This window comes from Oncorhynchus tshawytscha, linkage group LG08 (assembly GCF_018296145.1).
Source record: "Oncorhynchus tshawytscha isolate Ot180627B linkage group LG08, Otsh_v2.0, whole genome shotgun sequence".
NCBI classification, from domain to species: Eukaryota; Metazoa; Chordata; class Actinopteri; order Salmoniformes; family Salmonidae; genus Oncorhynchus; species Oncorhynchus tshawytscha.
Window position 1 is genome coordinate 55850221 of NC_056436.1, and position 21952 is coordinate 55872172.

The 21952-nt window shown below is 46.0% G+C and overlaps 1 protein-coding gene across 2 annotated transcripts in view; it reads left to right on the top strand.

Moving 5' to 3' along the window:
* spata5 (spermatogenesis associated 5) overlaps positions 1-21952 on the top strand; it is a 130342-nt gene that overhangs the window by 92095 nt on the left and 16295 nt on the right. For both annotated transcript variants that reach the window (XM_042325652.1, XM_024429447.2), the window contains exon 16: positions 19076-19240. In XM_042325652.1, coding sequence (XP_042181586.1) covers positions 19076-19240 — 165 coding nt within the window. The remainder of the gene's footprint in view (positions 1-19075; positions 19241-21952) is intronic.

The following is a 21952-nucleotide window of genomic DNA, read 5'->3' on the forward strand; positions in this document are numbered from 1 at the left end:
TGTTCCGTAGACATGGATGCATTGACTTTGCTCAAGGATAAATAGTAGACCTGACAGTTGACTCATACTCCGTACTACACAGTGTATGTTGCTTTTGATTTTGTTCATTTTTTTTCATTTACGATATTGAACTCTGCACTGTGTGAAGGTCTTCTTATGAATCAAACCTTTCTAGACTAACTATTAGCTAACTAAAATACATACTGCTTGCTGCTCTTTCTCTCCTCTTCCCTCTCCCTACATCCCTCCCCTTTATCCCCTTCCTGCATTTATCTATCGTCATTTCTTTTCTCTCTCCTCTCGCTCTCTAAATTCAATTCAAAGGGCTTTATTGCTCTCTCTCTCTCTCTCTCTCTCTCTCTCTCTCTCTCTCTCTCTCTCTCTCTCTCTCTATATATATACACAGTGCATTCAAGAAAGTATTCAGACCCCTTGACTTTTTCCACATTTTGTTACGTTACAGCCTTATTCTAAAATGGATTAAATTGTTGTTTTACCCTCTTCAATCTACACACAATACCCCATAAGAACAAGGCAAAAATGCCATCTAAATATTCAGATCCTTTTCTCAGCACTTTGTTGAAGCACCTTTGCCAGCGATTACAGCCTCAATTCTTCTTGGGTATGATGCTACAAACTTGGCACACCTATATTTGGGGAGTGTTTCCCATTTTCCCAGACAATGTTGTTTCTCATGGACTGAGAGTACTTTAGGTACCTTTTGGTCAACTCAAAGCGGGCTGTCATGTGCCTTTCACTGAGGAGTGGCTCCCGCCTGGCCGCTCTACCATAAAGGTCTGATTGGTGGAGTGCTGCAGAGATGGTTGTCCTTCTGGAAGGTTCTTCCATCTCGACAGAGGAACTCTGGATCCCGGTTTGGCCATGCGGCCAGCTGTAGGAAGAGTCTTGGTGGTTCCAAACTTCTTCCATTTAAGAATGATGGAGTTCACTGTCTTCTTGGGGACCTTCAATGCTGCAGAAATGTTTTGGTACCCTCCCCCAGATCTGTGCCTCGACACAACCCTGTCTCGGAGTTCTACAATTCCTTCCATCTCATGGCTTGGTTTTATCTCTGACATCCACTGTCAAATGGGGGACCTTATATAGACAGGTGTGTGCCTTTCCAAATCATAGCTAAGGGTCTGAAGGCGTTTTTGTTATTTTATACATTTGCAAAATGTTCTAAAAACCTGTTTTTTGCTTTTTCCTTGTGGGGTATTTTGTGTAGATTGATGAGGGGAAAATAATATGTTAATCAATTTTAGAATAAGGCTGTCACAAAATGTGGAAAAAGTGAAGGGGTCTGAATACATTTCCTGAATGGACTATATATCCCTGTTTCTCTCTTTCCTCTCCCTACCTCCCTCCTTTTATCCTCCTCCCCCTTTTTATCTCTCTTTCTCCCATTCTGCCTCACTCACTCACACACATTCACTCACTTTTTCACCCAGACGTAGATGTTTCTGGAGGAGTGAGTGGGACATGTAGATGCAGCTCCTGGGTCTGAATGCCACTTCCTGTCGTGTGAAAGGCGAGCCTGGGGAGCCGGAGCCCTCCTGAAAGTCTTGTTTGTCATTCCTGTGGCTGTGGGGCCGAGCACCTCTGAAAAGGGAGTCGGGGGGGGCTACATCCGTGTTTGCCAGGTGTTCCTTTTGTGATCCTCACCTTGCGTCGAAGTACAGAGAGAGGGAGGAGAGTAGGTGTGGGGGGTTAGGTAGGTAAAGGGGGGTATGTGGTTGGAAGGGGGTAGGGAGGTGGAGAGGGGGAGGGGGTGGAGAGGGGGATGAGGGATGAGGGTAGGTGAGGGGGAGAGAGGGATGAGGGTAGGTGGGGGGGAGAGGAAGGAGGGTAGGTGGTTGGAGAGGGGGATGAGGGTAGGTGGAGGGGAGAGAAGAAGGAGGGTAGGTGGGGGGGAGAGGGAGGATGGTAGGTGGGGGTGGGGAGGGGAAAAGATTCTGCCATTCTTCTCGTGAGATAATCTGCTGCCAGAGCAGGAAATGGGCTGTGAGGTGTTGTGTAAAGGTGTGTGGGTGTGTATCTTTGCGTGTATGTCGAAGGGTGTGTGTGTCGAAGGGTGTTGTACTGGGTATCTACCTGTTTACTTTGTGCAGGTTCATGGGTTATGTGCCTGCTGTTATGCTCCGATGGTAAAACATTTTTTTCACAGCCCATCAATCCTGCATTATCAACACTGTATTATCAAAGTCATCATCATTCCACAGTATAACAGCCCTCCCTGCAATAGCATGTAGGAGTGTAGACTATATCCTATTTTTCACATGTTTAATTGTGTACACTAGTGTCTTTTGCATGTATTAGTGCACCATAACAGAATGTTGCTCACACTATGGGTGCAGCTCAAGAGAGATTCAAAGAGGATTAATATTACTGGATAAATTCACAACTTTTGGGTTTGTTTGTTTTGAGATGAAGCATTTGACAGCATGCGAATAGACCAGTTTATCTATCTTTAGAAACGCAGGGTGTTTTTTTTTTATGCCGAAAGGAATCACCTAGATCCGGAGTGTTACACAACTGGAGGCGCGGTTAGCTGGCAGAGTTTTAAATGAGCGTACATGACAGAATGTCAGACGGCAAGTGCTACTGCACTTGCACCATTAACCCAGCCATTAGCAACCAGAGCTGGCCACCACACAGATATACAGTTAGGTAGTGGCTAGCTAAAAGCTACAGCCTATCTAATTAAAAATCATTTATAAGCCAGTTCCTTGTACATTTCGATAAGCATCTACTTTTGTGTCTGTATACCCCACTATTCATGGCACAGTCCAGGAGTGTATAATTAAAATCCAAGGAGCTTACAGTAAGACAAATACAACACCATACACAAGTCTATTTCTGTATTTCACGCACAGTGCCCAAGGTCAGGGAAGTTTCAACTAATATCCTCTTGTAAAATAGAAAACAGGATATACGACTATTACTGATTTGAGTCTAGTGTACTGAGAGTGAGTGTCTTGGAAAGAGCAGTGTCAGATTATTCCGATGGTCGGTCCCTGGATTGGAGATGCTGCTGGAAGTGGTGTTGGAGGGCCAGTAGGAGGCACTCAATGCCCCAGGGCAGCGATTGGGGACATTGCCCTGTGTAGGCTGCCGTCTTTCGGGTGGGATGTTAAACGGGTGTCCTGACTCTCTTTGGTCACTAAAGATCCCATGGCACTTATCATAAGAGTAGGGGTGTTAACCCCGGGGACCTGGCTAAATTCCCAATCTGACTCTCATACCATCATGGACACCTAATCATCCCCAGCTTCCAATTGGCTCATTTAACCCCTCTTCTCTCCCCTTTAACTATTCCCCAGGTCGTTGCTGTAAATGAGAATGTGTTCTCAGTCAACTTACCTGGTAAAATAATGGTTAAATAAATAAAATACAAATCAACATTGCATTTCCTTAAATAACCATACAGTATGGACAATTGTATGCTCTATAACATTGGTTATGTTCATAATGGTGGTATTCCATAGGTTCTTTGGCCAGCACTGAAAGCGAGATCTACCACAGGCACATATTGATTAGGCAATTAATACCAAAGTAAATTAATATGGATTAGAGGGGTACTGGTATTAGGTCAATGGCACAATGAGTGTTTCGGTTTGTATTGTAAATATGCACTATTTCCGCTATGAGTTTTACTCTGTTGTGAATCCAATATTGTCTGTCTGGCTTAAAGAATGATAATGCTAGATGGGATGATTGACCTTGCGGCTGGAGTCTGTTTTGTAGCTTGTGGCGCAATCTGTCACTATATCTGTTGCCGGGTCCACTCTCTCCTGCGTTGTCCAAGCTTGCCCCCTCAGTCATCACCATGGCGACAGACAGTCTGATCTGGAATGTTGCTCAGCATTAGTGAGGCTTTGCTACCACCACCACCACCCAACCCCACCCCTAACCCCTGAAAAGTATCTGAAAGTATAAATTAGGGCCACCCTCTACCCGCCTCCCCTTCACATAACTCATGCGATCTTAACTCGGAACACACCAATTTGACCAGATTCCACTTTCTCAAATTGCAGAAAAATGCTTCTCTGACGGGCCTCCTCCTCCTCTTGATTGGGGCTATTGTTTCACGCCTTAACCCTCCCTCCTCCCTGTGCTGTCTGCCCCTCTTTGCCATTGCTTGACAATAAACACACCTTTCTCCAAGCCAGAGTCCTTGGACAGGTAACTCCCTGGCAACACTGCAGAAGTGCTTTGTCTCTGTATGTCTAGACAGAGATAAAAAATTAAAAAGGAAATGTGCTATATCAAATGAAAAATGTTTATTGGATCGTTCTTCCATGAGATGGAATGATGTGGTCTGGACTTCCACTATCCAGATGCACATATACAAGAGTTTACTATGTTTCTTCATATTGCTACTTTTGATGGAATGACATATGCTTTTTAATTGAACGACTCCTGATATTTTTTGCAATGAATGACTTTGTAATCTATGTATCGGAATATGCTGGTCATGCTAGCCATGTTATAAGGAAAACTATCTGCCATTGAGTTGTCCTTGATGAAAAGAAACGTTGGTGACAGACGGTTAGGTTTAGGATAGACAGAAAGGGAGGTGGAAGAAAAGTGGAGGAGCGAGAGGGCAAGTAGAGAGTGAAGGGGTACGAAATCAAGAGAGCGAGAGGTGCAAATCACTCTGAATGACAGGACACAATTAGACAACAGCTGGTGCCGCACACCCAGTGAGGCTCTTTAGTGCCCTCCTCCCCTCAGCTGTGATTCAGCATTGCCTTCCTGATCCCCACATCCATGGTCTCCGTGCCCCACCATCCATGTCCTTTCCTCATTGCGCACTTTTCCTAGACCCATCCCAATTCCTGTTCCAACCCCCATTCTCCTCACTGTGGTATATATCTAGCACCAATCCCAGACCATATTTTCAATTTGTTTCACAGGGCTCTTTTCTGTTAACTCTTCTGTTTGCATTTGTATCCTTACTCTTAGTCTACTTCAAAACGTTTCGGGCTGGAGTTTTCCTCCAGACCTTGAAGTCAGTAGTGTAGAGATGTAGTAATGGCATCAGTAAAACACTGTCAAGATCCTGTGAACTCGTATTGTGCACATCAAATTGTTAAGGAATTCTCTTTTTGTGCTCGTAATCGTCTCTGCTCACCAAAAGACTAGCCATCAGCTCATCTTAGCTGCATTATATTTCAATGGGAAGTTCCTAAAAAAAGATCAATGATTTAGGAAAGAGGTCAATGATCACCACATAAATCATGTTCCACTGCAAAGGAGGGTTCGGGAGCAGATGTGTCTTCAGCACTTGGCAGAGGGTTGCTTACCCGGATCAAAAAAGGCCCAACCCTCCGACCATAAACATGTCCTCCCTCAACCCCAAACGGTGGCTAAACAGGACCAGCCCTGGTGCACAGCACGCCTCCCCCTCCTTCCCTCTCTCTCTCTTTCAACACATCCCTCTCTCAACTTCCTTCCTGTCCCGCCCTCTGGATTTTAATACCTGCCTGTCATGTTTTCTTCCCTTCACCAGACCCTTGCTGCGCATCTAGTAATTACCACAGCACCAAGAAAACCCTTTCATTTAAAGGATTGGCAATTATCTCAGAGAACACAATGAAATTGCTTCCCCTTTGGAGGAAGGGGATGTTTGAACCCGTACGGTGCAGAATGTTGCGTCGCCTTGCTCTTGAAGCAGGGGAGCAGAGGTGGAGGCAGGGAAAAGGGCTTTGTAGATGCTTTTCTTTTTCACATGCTCAGATATGTGATGATCACAAAGAGGCTGGGATACAACGAGGGTCAAGTGTTAGGCATTTATTTGTTCCTTATTGTAAAGTCACAGGATGGCCCGTTCCTGGCCGATATGCCGCTCTAGGCTAGACCAAAAAAGTTTGTCGTCCTCCTATCCCCAAAAAGTAGAGTAGTAACCTAGGCTATACAGTGTCGCCCCGCAATGCACTTTTATGAATGTCTATCCGTGTGGTTTGTAGTTGCATTGGCTATATAGTCCTGATACCTGACAGAGCATGCATGGCAATAGGCCTAGCTGATTGAGTTGAGGCTGTCGGTGAAAAGCATCTAAAATATGTGTAAAGATATTGTGTCTTGACTATAATTTGAAATGTTGAGACAAGAAGAAAGGGAGGGATGGGTGGCGACGTTATAGACGCATATCTCTTGCTAATTCATAAAGTAGGATTCCTGGCCTGTTGTGCGCAAAGTGCCCATTTGGGGATGTCTGATTTCTGACCACCTCTACTGAGCTTGTCAGTAATTTTTTCTTCACCTCACACAGTAAGTTTAACAAAGTCTGTTTTTTTAACATCCATTGCGAATGACAGGCTAATTGTTCCTCATAGTATTTGAAAAATCTTTCCCACACTCTCCCTCGATAGTCATCAAGCCATGGTGTGAAAGAGCAAAATATAATTCTCTGAGGATCCCATATATCCAGTGGAAATGTCATAAAATGGCTGAACAGTTTTCCATAGCGTAAAAACAGCTGTATGTCCCGAGCTCACTGGCACAGGAAACTCTGATTGCCAGGAATAGGCAAGTTGATACAATGTTGCAAGTTCACTATTGACAGCTTTGGGATTAACCCAGTTGATTGATTTGATACAATGTTGGACTTCAATAGCTCAAGTCAAGACAGATAGAAAGGGAGGCAGACAGGCGGAGTAGATAGATGAATGTGATTGAAAGAACCTGAATTTTCATCAGGATATTTTCTACTGTTTTTATTTGTCAGCTTTATGCATTTTTTTTTAAACTTAGTTGACGATAGTCTATAGTCCAAGTAACTTCTAACTCTGAGTTCCATGCGCTCATTTCTTTAGCTGCAAATGGCTCACGGTGGAGGCCTATCAATGTGTCCATATGATAGAGTCCGGTGTACTCGCATTAGTTGAATTTTACAGTGCCTTGCCAGATTTCTTCACAATCTATTATATTACAAAGTGGGATTAAAATGGATATAATTGTCTTTTTTTGTCAACAATCTGCTCAAAATACTCTGTCAAAGTGGAAGAAAACATTTTTTTAAGATTAATAAAAAAATATATCACTCAAATATAGTCGTTGCATAATTATTCAGCCTCTTTGTTTAGGCAAGCCTAAATGAGTTCAGGAGTAAAATATGGCTTAACAAATCACATAATAAGATACATGGACTAAGATTAGGGGTCGACTTTATTTTTTAAAAGTTGTACAGATCAGCCTCCCGGGTGGCGCAGTGGTTAAGGGCGCTGTACTACCAGAGACCCTGGGTTTGCGCCCAGGCTCTGTCGTAACCGGCCGCGACCGGGAGGTTCGTGGGGCGATGCACAATTGGCCTAGCGTCATCCGGGTTAGGGAGGGCTTGGCCGGTAGGGATATCCTTGTCTCATCGCGCACCAGCGACTCCTGTGGCGGGCCGGGCGCAGTGTGCGCTAACCAAGGTGCACGGTGTTTCCTCCGACACATTGGTGCGGCTGGCTTCCGGGTTGGATGTGCGCTGTGTTAAGAAGCTGTGTGGGTTGTGTATCGGAGGACGCATGACTTTCAACCTTCGTCTCTCCCGAGCCCGTACGGGAGTTGTAGCGATGAGACAAGATAGTAGCTACTAAAACAATTGGATACCACGAAATTGGGGTGAAAAAGAGGTCAAATTAAATACATAACATTTTTTAAAAAGTTGTACAGATCAGGGTTGGGTTATAAAAAAATATCCAAAACTTTGAACATCCCATGGAGCACCATTAAATGCCAAGAGAGGGCCGCCCACCAAAACTCACAGACCAGGCAAGGAGGGCATTGAACAGAGTGGCAACAAAGAGACCAAAGATAACCCTGATGGAGCTGCAAAGCTTTACAGTGGATATTTGAGTATCTGTCCATACGACCACTTTAAGCCGTACACTCGACAGAGCTGGGCTTTATGGAAGAGTGGCCAGAAAAAAGCCATTGCTAAGACAAATATAAGCAAACATGTTTGGTGTTCGTCAAAAGACATGTGGGGGACTCCCCAAGCATATGGAAGAAGGTGCTCTGGTCAGATGAGACAAAATTTTAGCTTTTTGACCATCCAAGGAAAACGCTATGTCTGGCGCATACCCAACACCTCGCATCACCCCGAGAACAACATCCCAACATTGAAGCATTGTGGTGGCAGCATCATACTGTGGGGATGTTTTTCATCAATAGGGACTGGGAAACCTTTTGAAGAACTTTCAGAATTGAAGGAATGATGGATGGCTCTAAATACAGGGAAATTCTTGAGTAAAACCTGTTTGTCTTCCAGAGATTTGAGACTGGGACAGAGGTTCACCATCCAGCAGGACAATGACCCTAAGCATACTGCTAAAGCAACACTTGAGTGGTTTAAGGGGAAACATTTAAATGTCTTGGAATGGCCTAGTCAAAGCCCAGACCTCAATCCAATTGAGTATCTATGACTTAAAGATTGCTGTACATCAGCGGAACCCATCCAACTTGAAGGAGCAGGAGCAGTTTTGCCTTGAAGAATGGGCAAAAATCCCAGTGGCTAGATGTGCCAAGCTTATAGAGACATACCCCAAGAGACTTGCAGCTGTAATTGCTGCAAAAGGTGTCTCTACAAACTATTGAGGGGGGGTGAATAGTTATTCACGCTCAAGTTCTGTTTTTTTGTATAATGTCTTGTTTGTTTCACAATAAAAAATATTTTGCATCTTCAAAGTGGTAGTTATGTTGTGTAAATCAAATGATACTGTCGCAAGCTGGTGTAAATCTTTCGTCTTGCCCGTTCACCCTCTGAATGGCACACATACACAATCCATGTCTTAATTGTCTCAAGTCTTAAAAATCATTATTTTTTCCCATCTACACTGATTGAAGTGGCTTTAGCAAGTGACATCAATAAGGGATCATAGCTTTCACCAGCATTCATACCTGGTCAGTCTGTCATGTGTTCTTAATGTTTCGTACAGTAGATGTATATACTCTTTCTAACGTATAGGCTACGTGATTCATGTTAGATGACGTTGACGGAGCTTTGGTGGAGCGCCACAGCCCTGCGGTACTCCAACCGCACCATGGAGTGGCAGCGCTGGGAATGGATGAGATGCATATTTTGTGCCCCTGCCTTTGACAAGGTGGGCACTTCTTATCATGGGGCGGCATCAACGCTCACCTTAATAGCCCATATACCACTGGGTGAGAGAAGTTTTCATTGTTTTGGGGCAGAATTATTTAAAGTGTTGTTGGAGGTGCGACTTGGTCAGTTTAGCTCTGGGCGGCTGCCTAATCCTGTCTAATGGGCGGGCCGGCCCCGAGTCTCAGCTCTTAAAATATTAATGTGGTTGGGAGAAAGAGGCTGAAATAGCTACCTTTGCACAGCTTGATTTAGTGGCATGGCCTCCTGTTAACCTCAGCGGGAACCTATATAGTTGTTAAGGCCATTGTAAATAATAGTTTTATGGTACCATGGGCCACTCAATGGATGCCAACCAAACTTCATCCTTACAGTGCCATGACATTCGGCTGCTACCCCACGCACACCGGAGGCAAATCGACAAACCTACTACTCTACGATTGGTGTTGTCTTTTCATACGTGTCAGTATGTGGAAGGGTTGGGGAGCTGATGCATGAACAGTCGGTCGCAGGCTTGAGCAACTTTAACCAACATTATTTTGTACAAAATGGAGCTTAGCACAGTGAAAAATAGAGGAAAGAAATTAAGATGTAAATTGTACCTTTACTGATATTCATTTTTGTTCTCCGTACTTGATATGACTACAGGAGTAACATGGCTAGTATAGCAAGGCACTGTGCTGGATGGGGTCTTCAACTTATTCTGCCTGCTGTATGTTTTGCCCCACCACCCCCACAGTGTTCGGTTTGTGAGGTGCCCCTACTGTGCCTGTCTGGAAGTTCCACCTGTTGTTTTTACGCCTCCTGCCCTCCCATCTGTGGGGAGAAGAGTTTGGCCGGAACACCCGGTTGCCTCGGCAACACTGCAAGCACACACTGCTACCGCAGCGGATTGGAACAGGAACCAACCTATCTATGTCAGTCTGCAGGCAGGATCTGGGCCATTCCTTGTGTTAACAGATTATCTGGTTTCCATTCAAACGGGTCGGGTATCGCAGCTTGGCTTTCTGGGAAAGCGACCCCAGCCAGCCTGCTTCTTTTTTTCTTTTTCTTTTTACCCCAGAGCTCCCTCTCCTACCATATCCTGTCCTAATTATGCACTCTTTTGTGCGTACATTTTTTGTTGTGCTTCTCTCTCAATTCACTCTCTCCTTCTTGCTCTCTACTTGAAGAGATGAGGAAAGAGATTTTGAAGTTTGGAGTCTGTCAAGGTGCTGTCCTTGATCCCCCCCTCCCCCCTCCACAACACACTCCACCCCCCCATCCTCTCTGTGTCTGAAAGGGAATACTGTGTTTTCAGTGCATAAAAGGCTTGGCACTGTCAACAGGGTGTATCCACCGGGGCTCGTTGAACACACTTGGAGTGGAGCTTCAGTGTTTCTGCAGTACGGGGGGAGAGAGGGTTGGAGTGGGCCATGAAAAACGGGAGAGGGAGGGAGGCAGCTGGTAGGGATTACCAGCCGGAATGATAGGGTACACAATTACAAACATACTGAGTGTTGTACGGATGTACGGAGCAACACTCTGCCAATGATATTGCGCGGTTTTGGAAAGGGGGGCAGGTTCTCTGGTTGGTGGCATGGGGTGGGATGGTGTGTGGTGGGGGAATAGCTAGACAGGTAAGTGGGCGGTTTGTTCAGGCGTCAGGTGGAAGATGGAGGTTGGTGGGGTGTGTTTGGGAGGAGCATGGGGGGGGGCAGGAGAAGGGCAGAGGTGTTGTGTACACAATGGGCATGTAAACCAAGTGGGCACTCCGTTGTGACAAAAACAGGTTTCGTCGCCCTCGCGTAAGGTCTGATTACGGGGCCAAGCCATTGAAAAAAGGGAGAGGATGACCTTGTCTACCTCGAAATCCAAACACAGGCAGGGGGATTTTTTTTATCTCTTTCATTCTCTCTCTCCCTCTCTCTTTTTCTGGGTGTTCAAACACTGGGGCAGCTAATTGCTATTTTGAGAGCTAGATATAGCCCAGATATTCTTTTTTCTTAATTAAGCCTGTTGACAGGGTTTCCCGGTCTAGTTGCCCCCACCCACCCCCTTCTGCCTCCTACATCCACAGGTACCCACCCCTTTGGATGCTCCCCCTGTCCCCCCGTCCACCCCTGTCCTTGCCTGGCCGACTCAATTGTTGCTCATGGGCACCTGCCAGACCAAAGGAGGGTGACAGGATGGCAGGATTATGGAGAGGGAGAAAGAGTACTCTTTATGTCATCTCTCACTCTCTCTCACACACACACGCCCAGGACTCCCTCCCCACCATCGTCTCAGCTTGGGATAAAGCAGTGATATTCAAAGCCGGGGTCATGACCCCTGGTGGGGTCGTGGGGGAACTGCAGTGGAGTCGCCAAAATAAAATACATGTTTGTTTTTTTAAGAAACAAAAATTGAAGAGTACAGATTATTGTGTGGGACAATATACAAATGTTTTTGAGAAAAGACCAGGTTTATGGAGTAAATTTATTTATTTGTTTCTTTTAATTTGATAAGAGATGGAAATATAATGAATTGAATGTTATTTGTTAATGTAAAAATCCAAATTAACCAATTTTAAGGTTGTGCCATTAGATTTGGGGTGGGGTCGCGAGAAAGTCTTGCTAAAAAAATCGGTTCCCCAGAAATGAGTGCAGAAAAAATGGGGTCCCTGCTGAAAAAGTTTGAATCCCACTGGGGTAAAGGGTAAACAAGCTAATGTTTATATTTCACGGAAGTGGAAACTGATCCGACTGAGTCAGCCTCGTCACTCAGCAATGTGTGTGTTTATGTTTGTCTCTCTGTGTGTATGCACGTAAGTAGGCCTCGATGTGAGTGAGAGCGCGTGTGTTGCAAGTGCGTGCCTGTGTGTATGTGTGTATGTGTGTGTGTGTGTGTGTGTGTGTGTGTGTGTGTGTGTGTGTGTGTGTGTGTGTGTGTGTGTGTGTGCAAGCTTGAGGCTGTGTGTGTTTTACAGGTATGTTTTCGAAACTATTGAGTGTGTGCGTGTGTGTGTATTCAGGAAGCTGAGGTGATTCTTTCAGCACCCTGCCAGCAGGCTGACCTGTGTCTGATGCCGGTGATTACTGTGACGATAATGGCGTCTGGGAGCATGAGGGAGTGCTGGTGTGAAAGACAAAAAGAAATGCAAACCAAGGTGATAGCCACCGAGACTACAGAACACCTGAAGCCTTCATATTAAAACACCAAATGAAGAAAAAGAAAACCCCTTGAACTCCTACTCTTAAAAGTCCTCTTTTTCCATCACTCCTACATGACAGAGAGAAGGAGGAGGAGGACAAGGGCCGCCAGAGAAACACAATGCGCTCAGGGTTGCGTGTTAGGAGCCAGCTGAATGGCACCGGGCATAATGAGAGCCTGGCGGGGACCCTGAGGTGGGCTGGCACCTGCAGTCTGGCTGGAGGGGAAGGGAGAGCAGGGTGGGTTGGGGAGAGCTGGGTCACCCCCACCCCTTTCCCCAGGCCCGGTCCACGTCCCCCACAACAGCACTTCCTCCTTCTTCCCATGCCCTATTAGCAGTCTTGGCGGGGTGGCCACCCCTCTCGCCTCTCCCCCTTGTTAGATCTTCACCCCTCATGCAGCTTGTGACTCCGCTTGGCATTTGGGACCTCAGGTGCGTAGTTATATTTTGTTCAGTTTGCCATGCCAAATTATATCTAACCCTCCCACTCCAGTATCCAAACATGGTATTGGTGCTGACCCTGGAACTGACCCTTTATATAGCTTACTTACTTTCTCGTGTTCTTCTTATTTCTATTTCTCATGTTGAAAAAAAATCGATTTATTACTGCATTGTAGGGAAAGAGCCAGCAAGAAAGGCATTTCACTGTAGTTGTGCATGTGACCATAAAAACTTGAAATCTTGACAGTCAGATTCTTTGTACTTCGGTTTGAGAGCTTTTCCTCGTTATTTGCATATCTCAAAAACAGTCGGTACATTTCTTTCAGCAGTCAGTTTTATGAATAGTCGTTTAATTTCTCCCCGAAGTCCTTACACCCCCCCAACCCAAAACACACACACACACACACACACACACACACACACACTAGGTCACAAGCTGAGGCATACAACGGGACATCGCAGTGTGACAGAAGTTATGAGGAACTTGAATGTACCAAAAGGAGGGGAGATGGAGGAAAATACATCTGTGGTTGTGTCCGTCTGTCTGCAGGGTCATGTGACAGGTCTGGCTGGAGTGGCAGTTCTGCACACACCATAGGGGACTGTCAACCCTCTAATTAGACCTTGTAAGGGGGAGGCGGGAGTACGTTTCCATGGGGGGGACTTGTAGTAAATGTGTTTTTTATGTTTGGTTATCATTATGGGGTAGCCACTGGGAGGGGGATATGGGGGAAGAGGCTGCAACTATTCACAGCTGTGAAGATATTTCATTCACCCCCTGTACCCAGCACCCCCTGTTCCCAGCACCCCCTGTTCCCAGCACCCCTGTACCCAGCACCCCCTGTACCCAGCACCCCTGGACCCAGCACCCCCTGTTCCCAGCACCCCCTGGACCCAGCACCCCCTGGACCCAGCACCCCCTGTTCCCAGCACCCCCTGTTCCCAGCACCCCTGTACCCAGCACCCCTGTACCCAGCACCCCCTGTACCCAGCACCCCCGTTCCCAGCAGCCCCTGTTCCCAGCACCCCTGTACCCAGCACCCCCTGTTCCCAGCACCCCTGTACCCAGCACCCCCTGTTCCCAGCACCCCCAGATCCGCTCTGTTTGTTGTCACTGGACTTCTGCTGGTTAAATTAAATTCGGAAGCCCTTGCTTTCGTCCGTCATCCCCCAATACCCCCCAGAAGAAGGCTGGTACTGTAAAAAAGGGGGACAGTTTTGAGGGGAAGGGGCACTGAAAGCATTTTTGTTTGACAAGACCGAGAGAGAGGGAGAGGTGGGTGAACAGAGAAAGAAGCAAGGCAGAGTAGTGAAAGACGAGATAAATATTTCTGACATTTTGAGAGGGGAGGCGCTGGTAACGAGTTGGCCGGCGCAAGGGCCACCACGTCAAACCAGGCCACTTTATGGGTTCTGACGGATTGTGGAAACCAGACATTGATAGTTTACACCTAACGCAATCCCCTTATAATTCAACTGTGAACTGTGGACGGGACAGCTCACAGGATACACCTCTCTGGTAAGCAAACATACATGTATTTTATGGCAGCCGTTTTACTGCTATTTTATTCCGGGCTCCAGTGACCTGACATTTCAACGGGGCTCAGCCTAATTTCCTCTCCTTTTCTTCACCTTTTTTTTGGGGGGGTGGCTCACTCCCACTTAACCCACATGTCCCTTTATTTCTGTGTTTAACGTTTGTCTTGGCTATTTTTGTGTCCTATCCAAATAAATGTAGACACTTTTTGACAGCGGCCATTTTGTGTGAGTGTTGCAAGAGTTGTGAGGTGCTCAGGGGGTTGTTTTAGAGCCTGGCAATTTAACTACACACCCAGCAGCTGTGGCCATATTAGCTCGGACCTCCCCCGTCCCCCCCTAGGAGGCATCCCCATAAGTGGGATGCAGCTGCTACCATCCTACCAGCCCACCCTCTCACCTGGTCCGCACCCGGTATGTGACAGTGAACCGCACCTGTCACACACACACACCTCCTAAAAGAGGGGCCTATGTTAACGTGGTGCTTCCGTTAATTCCCAAACACTCTACGACAGACCAAGGAACATGACAGGTGTTTGTGGTCAGCTGTGAACCAACGCGTCCTGTGGATTTGGTCCTGCAAGATCTACTCACAATGGCTAGATGTAAACATTCTGCAACAGACTGTGATTGGGGCAGCAGGTGCCATAAGGGGTGTTAACAGGTACCAGAGCAATCCCTTCTTGGACATCGTGGCCTCGCCTGTCCCAAACAAGTTTGACTCCAGGGCAAAATCAGACTGAAAGCCTCTAATCAGACTGAAAGCCTCTAATATTTTGATCTGATCCCAATTCTCCCTTCCTCTGCCTCTCTCTCTTTTGTAACCCTCTCCACAATGTTATTGGGTGGCACCAACTCCTACCGCCTGCCCCCCACTCCTGTCCCCTGCCCTCCCTAAAGACACCATCTCCTATGCAGGGTGGCCCATGTATCTCCACCGTGGAAGGGAGTGAGTCACCGGGGCCTCTGCGGATTGCAGACTGACAGGTTTAGGAAACCACAAAGAGCGGATGCCTTTGGGGCAGGGAACAGACTCCACTAATGTCTCAGCCAGCCATACTCCCAGCCAACCAGCGTGGGGAAATGTCCCTTTCAAAGAAGAAGATAACAATCGAGCATAAAAAAAGGATGTGGCATGAAAAAAGGATTCTGTATGTGGATTTGATGGCTCAGTTGATTGGAGCATGATGCATGGTAGCACCAGGATTGTGAGTTTGATTCCTGCAATGGACCACATATAAGCCTACTGAACCACATATAGGCCTACTGAACCACATATAGGCCTACTGAACCACATATAGGCCTACTGAACCACATATAGGCTTACTGAACCACATATAGGCCTACTGAACCACTTATAGGCCTACTGAACCACATATAGGCCTACTGAACCACATATAGGCCTACTGAACCACTGAACCACTATAGGCCTACTGAACCACTTATAAGCATACTGAACCACATATAGGCCCACTGAACCACTTAAAAGCCTACTGAACCACATATACTGTGGGTCTACTGAACCACATATAGGCCTGCTGAACCACATATACTGTAGACCTACTGAACCACATACAGTGCATTCGGAAAGTATTCAGACCCCTTGACTTTTTCCAAATGTTGTTACATTTTTTAATAAGGCTTTAATGTGTTAAATAAATAAAAATCCTCATCAATCTACACACAATACCCCATAATGACAAAGCAATTGTTTTTAGATTTTTGCACATTTATAAGTTTTTAAAAATGGAAATACATTAGTTACGTAAGTATTCAGACCCTTTGCTATGAGACTCGAAATTGAGCTCAGGTGCATCCTGTTTCCATTGAGATGTTTCTACAACTTGGACTCCACTAGTCGTAAATTCAATTTCTTGGACATGATTTGGAAAGGTTCAGTAGGCATACAGTGCATTTTTTCAACACTTTTTTGGTTACTACATGATTCCATATGTGTTATTTCATAGTTTTGATGTCTTCACTATTATTCTACAATGCAGAAAATAGTAAAAGAAAGAGTAGATGTGTCCAAACTTTTGACTGGTACTGTATGTCTAAAGAAATGTTACAGAGAGGTAGTGGCCTTCAGAGATAGGAAGTCATCTGTCGTTACAGCGTAATCACTTCTCGAGGAGGATCACAATCCCTGGAATGATTACTGTTGTTATCGGCAGTGAAACTTGGCTGGCAGCGAGCGGGCGAGGCTTTTTTTTCAACCTGTTTTGATCAGGCGGACTGAAGCCACTATACTGTATCCTGACTTTTTCTCTGCGATTGCAAAGTATTTTGAAGTATTTGGTGGAACGTTCCCATTTGATGTCACCATGTTGAGATGCAGAGGTTCATGATCAGTGTGACTATTTCTCTTCATAGTTAACTCAGAGAAGATTATGGGCTACTGTGATAACCTCATACTTTGAATATAGGTGCCTTATTCAACAATAACTGCAGTGTTTCTTCTCTGTGATGTTTTGAGAGTTGTTAGCCTGAGGTTATAGTGGGTTTTGTCAGTGTCCTCTGCTCCAGCTGTCTTTATACCTCCCTGCCTCTGTCCCGTCCCCCCCTCGTCCCCCCTCCATCACTGTCTTTCTGCTGTCAAGCCAAGGCTTCAGGTGGAAGGATGGCGTTACGAAAGAGCCCGTCAACGCTTGCCCGACATGCCAAGCCAAGTATTTTTCTTTTGGGGTCCTGCCCCCCCCCGGATCCTTGAAAACAGGAAGTGTATCTTGTTAAGTGATGGATGGGCCCCTGCTCTTCCTGAGTGGACCAGAAAAAAAGACCTTTGCCTCCAGGGAAGTCAAATGAGTTTAGCAGTCTCAAAAGCCCAGAGTTGGGTCTGTTTGTGTGAGCACCTGGATAGTTGGGAGTGTGCATGTGTAGCTTTTTGTACACGCGTGAATGTGTGTGTTTTTACGATAGAGCAAGCGTGCAACTTTGCTTGTAGGAAATACCCAGATAATCTGTTGCAAGCAACATCTAGGGTTAACGAACGTAAATGGATTTAGCATGTTGAGCTCGATCATCTTAACACTCAGTTCTCCCCGGTGTGTCCTGTTAGGCTAGTTGTATTGTGGAGGCTGTGTGTGTGTGTCTGTCTGCCTGTGTGTGTGAGGGGTCGGCAAGTTTGCTCTGGCATGCGGCCGCCACATACTTCCAGGGAGATCAACTCCGGAAGTGTCCCTGGCACGTCCACAGTGGAGCAGAGTATGCACTTCGGCGACAATCAACCACAGCCCCCCGCCCCCCCCTGTGGGAAGAGCGATGACAAAGAAGAGACAGCCTCACGTGTTTTTGTTCCAGACACACGTTGTCAAGCTACTCTGGCCCCTAGCCAGCATGGACCTTTATTATTTTCCTTTGGCAGTGGCCCTGGGGCCTGTTCATCTCCCCCATCCTAATCACAGTGACATTGTTGTCTTCCTATTCATGTTGGTAGCGCATAGCAGGGCGGATCCAAGTGGAGGAATCTGGACAACCCAACAGCAACAAAAAATGATCCTCTCGTGATACATCGTTAATTTGTTAGCCAGACTGTTATGGTTACGTCAACAACAACAAAAATCTCCCCCCATTTGCAAACGTTCCACACAGGGAAACACAGACAGATTTTAAATATGTACATATAGGAAGGAAGTCTCTGGGCTTGAAAGTCCTTTGTATATCCAGAAGGTTATAGCAGGGGATGTGACGAGGACGTAAACAAAAAATTGAAAGGCTGTGGGCTAAGTCACTGCTCACCAGAGGCACAGACATTACTTCCACCTCTGCAGGCGCGTCTGTCTGTCTGTGCTGAGCAGCCAACTGTCCCTCTATGACATCAGGGAAGAGAGACCGCAGTGGTTGGAGGGATATTTTTGGGTCGGCAACATATTTTTATATATTTTTGGGGGGATTTTAGTTTTTGGTAAAAGAATTGGAATTTAGCTTTGAGTTTAATTTAGAAAATCAGTTCCCAAGTATTCCCACAAATAAAAAAGAGACGTGATCTTGTCACAATGTAATTGAGATATGAAATGTTTGTTATTTTCAAAAATAATCTCTGTTGAGGATTAGTTGTGGTCAATTTGCAGTGTACAAATTATTATAATTATTTTCCAGACCCGACTATTCGCTCCAAACAAAAATTGGAGCTAAATCTAGTTGCCTACCCGTGCACTAGGTTGTGGGGAGGAAAGCTATTCTGTTTGCCCCCTGCGACTGATGATCCGGCTGTGTTTAGCCATGTTAACTTCCTTTCCAAGAGCAATGACGGCCTTCAGTCAATATTGAAGGACTTAAATGCCTTCCTAACAAACTAGTTCAGAATAGTTCCCTTCATCTTTTCTTTCTCGGAGATAAACCAAAACAGTATTCTTACCTCCACTGCAAGACAACGTGTTAGAACGAATATTCACCTGCGATTTCCTTTCTTCTGTTTCACATGGTAAACAATAGTTGAAATGTGCAATCTTTCATCCAGTGTTATTTTTCTGTGCCTTGGAAACCGGCGTATGGTGTGCACTTTGATTGGATATTGTCCTCCTGAGACTGCACACGGCCTCCATTTGGAATAATAATCTTCACGCTTGATTTGAGCTGAGGTCAATTGTGCAAATCAGGCCTTGCTTCTGGGCAAGTTTACCACACCTGCAATCAGTGCTTGGAATTTTTCTCGTCTCAGGTTCCTAACAAGAGAGATGGAGGGAGGGAGTCAGAGAGAAGGATAGGTGGAAAGATGTATTTATTGATTGATTGATGAAGACTCCATCCTCAAAGGCATGTTTGTCACCCAGCAGCAGAGACAATCACACACACATGACTAACAGCTCATTTCCCTCACTTCTGTTGCCTAGGCCCTGATGCGTCCGGGTCGACTGGACCGGATAGTGTACGTCCCTCTACCGGACGGCCCCACGCGACGGGAGATCTTCGCGCTGCAGCTCCGCAGCATGCCCGTGGACCAGGACATGTGTCTGGATGACCTGGTGACCCGAACGGAAAAGTACTCCGGAGCAGAGGTGAGACAAACAGTACTGATTTATGGTTGCAAATAAACAACACGTACTCTATAATAAGTCATTTTACGGTAGAATACATAGAAGATGCAGGATGTTATACACGTTGTAATGTAATAACGATTCTGGGGCTCATCTCCCATTGACATCAATGCGTAGTTTACGCTAAAATCTAAGTTACACATATGCAGATCTCAAGTTAGGATTTCACCCCATTGTGATTAGTATTGAGAATGTGATATTGAATGTAAGAATATCAGCACTAGTGCCCGTATGTGTTTTTATATCAAATGAAAAGGACACGTCCAGGAACAATTCTACCATTTAGTCATGGATGGCGGCAAATTGTTTTTTTATTGGACAAAATGATCGAGGATTTTAGTCCAGGTTTGAATCAATTCCTTGAAGTGAGATTTATTGAAGGCATGCTACCTGATTCATGGTTGGCCACCCTGGCAAGAGCCGGACTGTCAGAGAAAAATCGGCTAAGACAAACCCAACACGGAGACCGTAAAGTCAAGTTCAACATGGGGAGAAAAATATTGAGGTGAAAGACTCTCTCTCTCTCTCTCTCTCCTCGTTGTTATTGTTTTAAGCCTACCTTTTAACGATTACAGGAAATAAGAGAGCGGTGGCCAGCGTTCGCAAGGAGATGTTGTTCGCCTCCCACTGTCTGTTTTATGTCTGTGCTGTGTCAAGGGCCTCGTGATCGCACAGCTGGCGGACTCGCAGCGAGCACACAAACACTCCATTGTGTGACAGGCTTGTCTCTTGACGTTGGGCTGGGGTGTGAATCACGTTGTCTTGACAGAGAAACAGTGCGGTGCCATTGAAGCCCTGACAAGCCCTACTACCTGTCAAGATGTTTTTCATGCTTTTGGTGGTTTAATGATGACACATCCTTCAGTGGCTATGAAATCAACTCCAGTTGTCCAAAATGTTCCAGTCGATCAAAATGTGGTTGCAAGGCCACATGGGTATTATGAAGAGGATTTGTCAATTCTGTGTCTAGGACCTTTTGGCCACTAACTTTTCTCTGGCTATTCTCCTGGAGATCTGATCAGAGGAACACAGCTGTCGAGGAATTTGCTTCTCTACATGACCTTTTAGGGATTTGAAGAGATCTGTTGAAAACATGTACCCCCACCCTCCTTTCTCCTCCCTCCTTCCCTCCATAGTTCCCCCACCCAAAAGCAGCTTAGAGCAGGCACCTGGAGAAGGTATGCGCTGGAAACCGATCCCTCGGTATCAGGTGTTGCGTCTTACATCGGGGTGTTTGGGATAGAGCTTTCACCTCCCAGTGGAAAGTTTCCTATCTCTGTTTTCAGGTTCATTCTCGGTAACCCCCCCCACTCTTGTGGTCCAGTGTCTTTTGGTGGCCATAAGGTGGGATATATAGGTGGAATGACGTGCTTAAAGGCATCTTGTCTATACTAAATATACTATCGCTCTCCTGAGGGTACGTGAATACTCCTGGCATGACAGGTCATAAAAGCCTGCGGTGGTGCTATGCATCTGTTTGAAATGCTACTGAGCGGGGGTATTTGTCTTGGCACGGTGGGATTTCTGCAGAGGGCGGTGAGGCGTGCCATGGCGGATGGGCATCGGTCGTGTATCAAGCCCACGCTTCAGGGGAACAAGCTCGATGAGGGGCCCTTGTAAATCGTCCGGGCTCTTATTGAAATTGGAGGCCGGTTTGCCGAGTCATATTTCTCTCGCTCACACACAGCCTTCTCCCCCTCTCTCCTCTCTCTGCCAACTGAAGTACTAGGAACTCTTAAGAGAATGAGCAAGGACATTACTAAGCATTGAGTCTTGCGTTAGTTGTCAGACTTTGTTAGGAGAGAATATGATTTTGGCTTACACTTCACACAAAGTTGCAACAGTGTCATTAATGTGAAGTGTTGCCTAATTTTGTGTTTCTCATCTAAAGACCCTTTTGCATCCCAAGTCTTGATAGGGTAAGGTTGAATGGACTGGTAGAGTGACAAGACTGGCAGTTGTTGTCATGTCAGCTCCGAGCCAGAAGCCTTGTTAAAATCACATCTTCCACCCGGCAGGTTCCTGCCCAGAGTGACATCTGTTTACCCCAAGTTTACACCCCCTAACCACCATACCCGTCCATCAGCACTGCTCCTGCCTTCACCATCCGCCTTCAGCCGTCCAACAAAGTAACATTCGATACTGTAATTGCATTGTGTTGTCATAAAGAGGGATTGCTGCTAGTCCGGAGGGAAGGGTGACGCGTTTCTTTTTCTCTTTTTTTATGATCAAGCCCTGACAGGAAGAACCCAAGGATTTATGTACTCCATCACATGTCCCGAGTCAGAGAGAGGCCAAATCCTTCAGCCTGGTGGAGACCTGTTGGCTCATTTAGCTTTGATAGAGGAGGCTTCTTTACTAGGAATCAGCATTGTTTCCCATGTTAGCCTGCGGGAGATTGCACGGGTGTCACGGAGAGGACGCACGTCAATAAGGGGCTCTCAGTTTTCCAGAGGACTCTGTGAACTTGGTTTACTCATAAATGGGCAGAGGTACATTGTGTGGACATCATATATGCCCAGTATGGGGACATTGTGGGGACATCACATAGGCCCAGTATGGGGACATTGTGTGGACATCATACAGGCCCAGTATGGGGACATCATACAGGCCCAGTATGGGGATATCATATAGGTCCAGTATGGGGACATCATACAGGCCCAGTATGGGGAC